The 9,975-nt window shown below is 52.3% G+C and overlaps 1 protein-coding gene across 1 annotated transcript; it reads right to left on the bottom strand.

Moving 5' to 3' along the window:
* On the bottom strand, positions 1,510-2,416 carry OLIG3 (oligodendrocyte transcription factor 3). Its single transcript, XM_021389564.1, has one exon. The coding sequence runs from the start codon at positions 2,329-2,331 to the stop codon at positions 1,510-1,512; it is 822 nt and encodes a 273-aa protein (XP_021245239.1). The 5' UTR covers positions 2,332-2,416.

Below are 9,975 nucleotides of genomic sequence, written 5' to 3'. Positions count from 1 at the left end.
AGGAAGGAAGGAAGGAAGGAAGGAAGGAAGGAAGGAAGAAAGGAAGGAAACTGCAGCATCTCTTGAGCATCTTATTGGTGGACTTACATCAGCTGGGGACTGGCTTTTGTTACAACACAATTTGTTAGTTTATTATGTTAGGGATGCAAATATTCCTTCTCTTTTTGATTCTAATTTTTTTCATGTATGCGTTCTGATGTCTTAACAGCGACTTGGTTGTTACTGTTCAGCAGAGCCCGCTCACAATATGACCACCTCACGGTTCCTGCTGCCAGTTGCCTCCAACCCCGTTTAAACGCCCCGTTCCATTCCCATGTCAGTTCTCCTCCGTCTTCCTCGACGGTTCCCTCCACCGCCCGCACTTCGGGACACCGAGACCTCGGCGGCGAACTCCCGTCGGGGCTTCGAGCATCGGAGCGGAGCCGCCCGACCCGGCTGCCGCAGGGCGGAACAGGCGGAGGCTCGGGGCCGCAGCGACGCGGGGACCGCACGGAGGGTGGGGGGGGGATCCGGGAAAGCCACGGGAGGAGGCTGCCCGGCCCCAGACAGAGGCGGACCAAGCGGCGGTGTTTCATTTTTAACTTTATTTGGAAATCTCATCCAGAAACACTGGTCAATAATAAATATATCGATAGTTATCAAGAATATATAAAAAATAAAGACACGGGGTTGTCTTTGAGGCCCTAACCAAAATCAAACGAACGATCGAACAGAATTAATGATAATAACAATTCAAGCAAATGCGCGGGGAAAAGCGCCGGGATGGGGACGGACAGCACCGCTGGCGCCGCGCCACTGTCACGGGGAGCGGCCCGGCCGCGCCGGCCCCGCATGCAAACCAGAACGGAGCGGAACAAACGAAACAACGAAACAGCCGCAAAACGGAACGGAACCAACGCCGAGGGGAGAACCGAGCGCCGGGGGGCTTCACGGGGCGGGAGGCGAGGGGTTAGCAAAACGGAGCCGGAGGGGCTGCGCTGTGTTTCGCACCGTTTCCCTCCTTATTTTGTTGGTTTGGTGGTGGTGGTGGTGTTTTAAGAGGACGCGGAGGGAGGAAGAAAGGAACTGCGAACAGAACCGCGCCGCGACCGACCCCGAAAGGAACTCCCGCAGAGCCCGAGGCGGTCCCGCGCGGGGAGATCCGCGCAGCGCCCGCGGAGCTGCGCCCGGAGCCGGGGCGGGGCGGGCGGCTGCGGGACGCCGCCGCTGGACAGAACAGAGAAAACCCCGCAAAAGGAGGAGAACCCCAAACCGATCCCATCGTCTGTGAGCAGCTGCGAGCACTGCAGTGACAACCATGTCTTTTTTTTTTTTTTTTTTTTTTTTTTTTTTTTTTTTTTTTTGCATCCATTTTAAGGAATTATTTACATTTTCTTCCCACGGCTATTACTCTTTTTACCGCGGGGATCGCTCCTCTCCCGGCTCAGCGCGGGCGGCAGCGTCCCCTCGGCCGGGTCCTTCCCTCCCCGGCCCCGCGCTCCCGGGGGCGGGGGGCAGGGCCGGGGCGGCTCACTTGAGCAGGTCCTTGGTGTCCGCCGAGATCCGGCCCATGCCGGAGGCGGAGAGGGCAGAGAGGTGCGGCGGGGGGGGCACCTGGCAGATGGTGCAGGGGCACGGCAAGCCGGCCCAGTGCTGGAAGCCGCCGCCGAGCTGCAGCGCGGGGGGCGTGGAGGGGGTCTTCAGCAGGGAGTGGGGCGGCCGGATGGTGCCCAGGGCCGGCAGCGAGGCGGGCAGCGACGGGGACGCGTTGGCGGAGGAGAGGGCCCCGCCGAGAATGGGGTGCACCTGGTGCACGGCGCCGGCGGCGTGTGGCGGGTGCGCGGCGGCGGAGTGGCCCACGGTGCCGCAGTGGAAGGCCGAGTGGTGGCCGCCGTAGATCTCGCCCACCAGGCGCTTCATCTCCTCCAGGGAGCTGGTGAGCATCAGGATGTAGTTTCTGGCCAGCAGCAGGGTGGCGATTTTGGAGAGTTTCCGGACGGAGGGGCCGTGCGCGTAGGGCATCACCTCCCGCAGCCCGTCCATGGCCAGGTTGAGGTCGTGCATCCGCTTGCGCTCCCGCCCGTTGATCTTGAGGCGCAGCTGCTGCAGGTCCTGCTCCGAGAGCTGCTTCTTGATCTTGTACTTGCCGCCCTCCCCCTGCGCCTTGGGGCCGCCCCGGGCCAGGCCCTCCCCGGCCATCTTCTGCACCAGGTCGCCCTGCGTGGAGGAGACGGGGTTGAGGCGGCTCTCCGGGTGGTGGTGGTGGTGGTGGTGGCGGTGCTCCCGCAGGTACATCTCGTCCATGTCCGGCGAGGAGGCTCTGCTGGAGACGGAGCTGGAGTCAGAATTCATTGTACTCGGGCGCCGGAGCGAGACACCTTGCCCGGTTCGGGAGGCGACGGAACGGGGCGGCTCCTCCGGGAGGCACCGAGGGATGGACGGGTCGGACGGCGCCGGGCGGGCGGCAGCTCGGGGCTGCAGCGGGGGAAAGAGCCCTCGGCCCCGCGGCAGCGCTGCCCCGCGCCCCGCTCGCAGGGACGGCGGTGGGTGTGCGCCGGGACTGACCTCCGCCTGCCTACGAGGGGCTTTTATAGGGCTGCGGCGGAGAGCGGAGACAAAAGGAGCCCTCCTATGTATAGCGGTGTAGTTGGGATGACGTGCCGTTATTCAGGGCGGTGCGCTTTGACTGTCCCATTTAGCGAGGACCTCCATTCATATTCATGGCGGTGCCACCCGGGACACCTCAGCCACGGACCGTCAGGAGCCGAGAAGACACAAAACCCCTCTGATTGACACCGCACACCCGGCGCTCCGCGTGCCCGCCACCTCCTCCCCCTGCCCCTCATTTCCAATATAACGAGGCACCCCGTTCGCCGCGAGGAGCCGGGGCCGCCGGGACTGCCCGCCCGTCGGGGCCGCCCGGCCCTCCCCTCCCCGCTCGGACCCCAGTCCAGGGTCGGTCGTGCGGAACCGGCTGCACAGTGTCCGCCCGGGGAAGCCACCGCGGTGTTCCCGAGGCGCTGCTCCCGGCCCCGACGAGCCGAGAGCGCGGGGTCGGCACCGCTCGCGGGGAGCCGTCGGGTGCGCTTCCACCCGCGAGCGTGGGCCTGGGAGAGAATTCCCGACGGGACGGCGGGATGGTAAAGGGGTGTGGGGAGACGAGAGAAGGGGGAGCGGGAAACTATCATCCGCCGAGTCGGACCGTGCCTCGTCTGCCGAGAGAAATTAAAGCCTTCTGATTGTCGGCACTGAGAGAGAATCCCACGGAGGAAGGGAAGGGAAGAGAAGAAAAGGAAAAGGAAAAGAAAAAAGAAAAGGAAAAGAAAAAAGGGAAAAGAAAAAGAAATAGGAAAAGAAAAAGAAAAAGAAAAAGAAATAGGAAAAGAAAAAGAAAAAGAAATAGGAAAAGAAAAAGAAATAGGAAAAGAAAAAGGAAAAGAAAAGGAAAAAGAAAAAGAGATTAGGTGAATCACCCAGTACTTAGGAGGATGCATCAGAAATAACTGAACGGGACCTCGGCTCATCCCGCTTCCACCGCGACAGCCATGAACACACAGAGCACCCCGCATTCATGGGCACAGCACCCGCCGGACCTGGACGCCGCCGTCCCATCGTCCGCGCCCGCGGAGCCGCTCCGTCTGTCCCTCTCCTCCTTCTGCCGCCCCTCCCGCCGGGCCGGGCCGAACGAGAGGCGCTCGGCACACGGCTGCAGCGGCAGCCGCGCGGCGTCGGTAAGAAAACGGAGATCCGCCGCCGAGGAGGGAACAGAGCGAGGAGCGAAAGGTGCCGTCGGGGAAAAAACGGGAACGGGCCGCTCGTCGGGGCCGTCCCGCAGCGGGCCGGGACTCGGCGCGGGGCGCGGCTCCGCCTGGAGCCGGGGCGAAGGAGGGAGGTGGGACGCGGGGAGCCGCTCTGCAGGGTCAGTAAGCAGCAAAACTTTCCCCGACGGAACTAACGCCGAGAGTCGGAAATCCAACGCTGCCGGCATCGGGGCTGGGAGAAAGGGGGAAACGGCGGCTGGACGGCAGCTGCCCCAAACTAACTTTCATCCCTTCTCCTTTTAATTCCCGTTTTCACAAAGGCAGAGAGATTTGGCGAGGGAGGAAAAGGTGCTTTCTGAGAAGGGCGAACGGCCCCGGAACGCGCGGGGCATAGGGAGCGCTCTCGGCGCCTGTTCCGGGCTCGGACGAGACCCCGGAGCCGCGGCTGCAGCGGGGCCCAAGGGCACGGGTACGCGGGACGGGTCCGAGAGGTACCTCCGCGCGGGGCTGCGCGTTCTTCAGGGCGCTCTGTCGGGCGGCGGTGGCCGAGCGCACCTTGAGGCAGCGCCCGGTTTTGTACTCTCAGAGTTTCGGGACATCGGGCGGACCTTTCTCATACGCAGCATCTCTCTGAAGGAATATCGCATCTCGTTTCCCGTAACTTCATCGACCTTCATCGGTCGGTGGCTCGGAATCCGATTCGTAACGTGCCGAGTGCTTAAATGTTTCTTGCGGTTTTGCTAAGGGGCTGTTAGGTTTTATGGCTTTCGCCCTCTCTGCTTGCTTTTAATTTAATTTGAACATTTGGACAACCGTGCTTTTAGCATTAAACACCTCGGTACGCCGGCGCTGTCACGAGGGCGTTGCTGACGGTACGTACGAGAGCAGCGGCTTCAGCCGCGGCTTTCCGCCGGCGCCTCCGGGTGAGCGCTGCCCTGCGCGGGTGCTGCCGCGTCCCTCGGGCCGCGCTGGCAGACGGCACCCATCTCCTTTCAGGCTGGGCGGCCCAGGCTCCCGAACCGCCCGCCGCCTGCGCTCGCAGGGTATTAACGGGCTGCATTTCGATTGACGGTGTAATTCCGACTGTCGCTGCCTCGTCACCTGACGCTGCCTTCACCGAAGTGAACGGGATGAGATTTTATTTTCAGTGCTGACCGCATATTTGCTTTGCAGAGACAGAGCATTACGCGGGCGGGATCGAAAGTTGCCCCAAAATTTGATACGGTACTCAAATTCTGCGGTCGGATAAACCCAGACCGGACGCTTCGCCGGCAGAACACGGGGCGTTCTCTTCTCCGTTCACCTATTTTCAAACTCGTTGGCAACGCGGAGTCGCAACAGAATGTTGTTAAGTATGAAAAAGGAAAGCGTGCTCAGCTCCAAGTGTCCCCCAGCAGCCGGCGGGACAGGGCCCCGCTGGTGCTAATGATGAGGGCACACAGCCCCGGTGGGCACAGCCGAGGGGCACGGCACTGCCGCTAATTAAGGACGGCATTTTACTTTCTGTATTTCAGTACCGATTTGCAAAACTTCTTGAAAAAATATGGTGTTAAAACCTTGCAATAAAATTTAAAATGGCAGAGACTAATTACCGAGAGACGCGTTAATTGCTAATCCTCTGATGTACGACATTTGCTAGCGAAAGCCTGAAATTAGCTTCTGTAAATAATAAAAAGCACTTAATCAACAGTTTTCTTTTTTTTTTCTTTTTCTTTTTCCCTATAGCAGATGCACTTGACACGTGCGTTTTATTTTGAGAAGAGTTTATAGAAAGTCAGGTGAATGTTTCTAAAGCTCTCAGACATGCTGTAGTTTTGCCAACTGTCCTCAGAATATAAGAAGAAAAAAATAAAAGTGATGAAGTACCCATGGCTTCGTTTGTTTTAAACGCCTGGTGATATTGGCACTGCCTTCACGGTACTGCGCTCATCCCTCAGTCACAGAGCGAAGGCTGCGATGCACATTTCATATATGCAGAGCTGCACACTTCTCTTGTGCAGAATGGGTTCAATGTGGGGTTCTGGACAAACAAACTTTGGAACTGAGGCCGAGTTGTTATCGCACTGAATGAGAATAACACTGCTCAGTGTCCTGTATTTATTTTCTCTTCTGCCTTTAAGTGCGGTGCCCGTGGTCACATTTAAAATATTAACGTTGCCAACAGACAAGTTTCTTTGTCTTTCTTGCCTACCTCCTGCATCTCTTACAGTTCTTTGCACTCACATCGCCACACTCTCTCTCTGTCTGCTTACACTTGTTCACCCGCTGGCTTTTAAGACCCCTTTCCCTCATCACTTTTGCAGGTGGTCGCTGGTTACCGAGTTCACCTTGAAGCCACGCAGGCCATTTAAATATCAGCTACACGCAAAGTAGAAGACAGAGGGTGAGTGAGAGGCCCTTGCCGTCCCCACCACACACCCCAGATGCATTGCTGTTTGGTAAAAGCTTCTCAGCTGGTGAAAGTTCTCTTAGGCCTGAGCGAAAACCTTGGCGTTGCAAAGACTAAAGATTGAAATGTTTTGCCATTTCAGAAACAAGCATAAGAAGATTCATTTTTAACATCTATGGAGAAAACAAATAAAGCCATAGAAATTATTGAATATCTCTCCCTCTAGACATTAGGGAGCATGGGTGACTCATTAAAGGGAAAGAAAAAAATCCTTGTCTCATTTTGTATCTCAATTTTAAACAATGCGTGTCTCGAGCGAATATTTATGGGTAGTTAATAGGCTAGTACAAATTCTAGAAGACACAACAAAAATTATCTGCAGTCTATTCACAAACCTTTGCCATGTCTCTGTGTTTGGGGATGGGCGTAGGGGCTGCCTTCACCACTCCTGAATAGAACTCTATTGTGTGGGCTTGTTCCACTGGGATCAATGGGACGACATGTGCAATGAGATGCTAATGAACACCAGAAACGACGGTAAAATCTGGCCCGGCGTAGGGCTGGTTTTATAAATCAGTTCTGAGTCTCTCGCTGTACTGCTTTCAGTTAAGTTGTTGAAACTTCAAATGTTCAGAGAGGTTTTACTATATAAAATAAAGGGTTTTGTTGTTATTGTTGCGGGTTTTTTTTTTTTGTTTGTTTTGTTTTTTAGGTTGCATTTTCTCTCCTTTACAATGTAAATCCATTCTCACCTTGTTCAAAGTTGTAGCTGAGATGAAGCAGTCCATCTTTCGTGGCAATTGTAGTGTTGGTGCAAGTGCGTTTCCACAAACAGGAAATAAAATACATTGGAGGAAAATAACATCAAGCACAAGTACGAAACAGAAGAATGACAGTCAGAAAGAGGCACGCAAGGACAGTGCTGGCAGTGGGCAGCCCAATGGTCATTGCCCACCACACCTGCATAGAAAAGCAGCCCATCTTCTGAAAGGTTTGCTTTTGCACAAGTGGGACAGCACTTCAGAGAAGTCTCTGAAGACCAGCTTAACTGCAGAGGGACTGTGCTCAGTGTGTGTGAGCCATGTGTGTGGTGCTGTACTGCAGGAGGCTTGTGGTTTGCATGGACCGTCAGTCCCTCCCCGGACCCTGAAGCCCTCCAGTCCATATGCACGGTCGGAATGGGTCAGTGGGCTGGAAAAGCCCCAAACCCGCAGGTACAGCACTGTAACCCGCAGCTCCTGGGAGCTGCAGCAGGATCCAAAGGGCCCAGACAATAGTAGCAGGGACTGTAAAAGTCCCATTCCCATCTCTTAAAAGACAGAGGAAGGGAGAGGAGAGAAGATCTACCGACACCATTATTTTTTTTAATCAGAAAATGTTAATTATTAACTATTGAAACACGCAGGGTGTTTGTTTGCTGATTATGAGGTCTGTCAGGGCCAGAATCAAACCTCTCTGAAGCTGACTGATGTCCCTCAGTTTCAATAGACCCAGAGGTCAGGCCCCTAAAACCCAAGTCACCAGCACAGTTCCTTGCAACGAAGAACCAGTGAATGCTGTAAGGAAGGGCTTAATTACTCCAGTGAGATCGTTTTGTTTTTAAGCAAAAATGTTTTAATTGGGGGCAAGCCCTTTCGTATTTGCTTCCTGTAAAGGAAATTGATTAGTGACACATTAATTGTAGGTTAGTGAGAGAGTTTGTGCAGCCATAGACACAGAACTCAGCTGAGGACATTCGGTTTCTTTTCAGACCCTGACACCGAGCAAAACTGTTATCAGGGCAGGGAAGAGTGAAAAGCAAGCCAGCTTCCCTGGCTTCCTTCCTGCAGCCATCTCACCTGTCAGTCATTGGCACCCTGAACCAAAGGTGAGTGTCCAGCAGCAGCAGCAGTCTCATGTACCCAGAGATGTCCTGAAGCCATTATTTTTTTTTTTATTTGTCACTTAGACACTTTCTCACGGAGGTGCTTATTTGGGTCCGTCATGGACCTCTGCCTTTGTATAGAATTCAGAGGCTTGAGATATTGCCAGCAAATTTAATTTCGAGAGGAAATACACAGGAAATGAATGATTCCTTGGTGGAGGTGAGCGGCTCTAAGTCCTCTGCCTGCTTGTGAGAAATGCTGCTGGCTGGGAGCATGCAAAACATGCAGTCTGCATGGTTCCTGTAATAACCCCCCCACGCATACTTTTCTTTCACATATTTTGCACACCCAGGTGAGGTGCGAACTCTAAGGTTCCTCCAAATACAAAGAATATCACTTGGGAATGGGATGAAACACACACAAAGAATATTACTTTGGAGTGGGATTAAATACACACAAGACAAGGAGAATCCTTTGCCTCTTAGTTGCCAGAACATCATTTTGCTCAAAGATCGGTACACGTTTTATCTCATCCAGTCACTGATCCTTGTGGAAGTTTCAGCGATCTGTAACTCTCGGTAACCATTATCATCTGTAGTTCAGTGAAACCAGCAGACTCAAAAGAGGTGGAGGCATTGCTGAGATGCGCAAAACCTTCATCGAGGGGAGTACTCTGTAAGAAGGTAAAATGGGTGGAAAAGACAAGGCAACAGCAAGCAGAATGATAAAAAATAAAGGGGAAGAAGCAAGCAATTATATGTATTTTTAATTTTAGAGCTCCGTGTGACCGCTGCTAACAGCTGAAGTCAGAAGCAATTATTTTTGCCACTTCTGAAAATGAAATTCTATTTAAAATTAAATTCACATGTACACATGTCTTGAATTGTCTTTTCTTCTTCATATTGTCTTCATTACGAAGTGCGCTTCCTCTCCACAGCTGGCAGGCACCTGAAATGGCTAATTAATGTGTAACAGTTTGGGATTCTGCAGACATTGCCACCGTTTTGCTGAACTGCAGGAAGGAGCCCAGCGTTCCATCGTCACTGTATGTGAACTATTCAGAGCTGTCTGGAAATCTGGGCAGCCTGTGCTGACCTGAGATCCTCGTCGTCTTTCGTTGCTTTGAAGATTTCCACCTACCTGATATCCAAGACCGTGACTTGTGCACTGCCAAATTTTGTGATTTCTCAAAATCACCAGAATTCATTACACCTAATTCCTTTCATCAAGACACTCATGACACCCATTTCCATGTATTTATTTTTTATTTTTTAGTTGAAATAAGGCTCAGACAATCCTTGGAGCTGCAAAAATGTCAAATTAACAAAATATTAGTTCAAACTTGGCCCATTGTATTCACAAGAATAAGGATGCTCTGGGCTTCACGCTGACATTCTCTAGTATTAATGGATTCACATCAAATATGTTGACTTCAGCTGATACTTACCGAAAAATTCATGTCTTTTAAAAATAAAATAAAACTGAAATAAATAAGACAGTATCACTGATATTTAATTGAAGTTTCAATTTCCTTCAGCCTATTTCTTATACTCTGAACCATAATTCCTGGACTGAAAATTGTAAAGCACATGCACACTTAGTGAAACAAACAAGCAAACAAACAAATGACTTACAAGATAATCTACAGAGTATGAAAAGTTCGCTTTCTTATTTTTATTTTTTTAAATCTGGCTGCATATGTACTCCTGCCCCTTATAAGTCGTGGCAAACAACATGGTATTCCACAAGAGCTTTTATCCTAGTGAGCAGAAAGTGAGCAGCAAGACTGAACAAAAGAATGAATGAATTAATTAATGGATGAATGTATTAAGGGGAAAAAAAAAAGACTCCACCTGCTCTGCTCCAAAAATCTCTCACTATACCACAGAGTGGTTTGCAGCACTGACCAATATTAAAATCTTCCCTTTCATTTTGAACAATATGATTTGTTTATATTTGGATTGCCGAAAAGGAGACTATG

The sequence above is a fragment of the Numida meleagris genome, chromosome 3, assembly GCF_002078875.1.
Source record: "Numida meleagris isolate 19003 breed g44 Domestic line chromosome 3, NumMel1.0, whole genome shotgun sequence".
Classification (NCBI taxonomy): domain Eukaryota; kingdom Metazoa; phylum Chordata; class Aves; order Galliformes; family Numididae; genus Numida; species Numida meleagris.
This window is presented reverse-complemented; position numbering and strand designations above follow the sequence as displayed.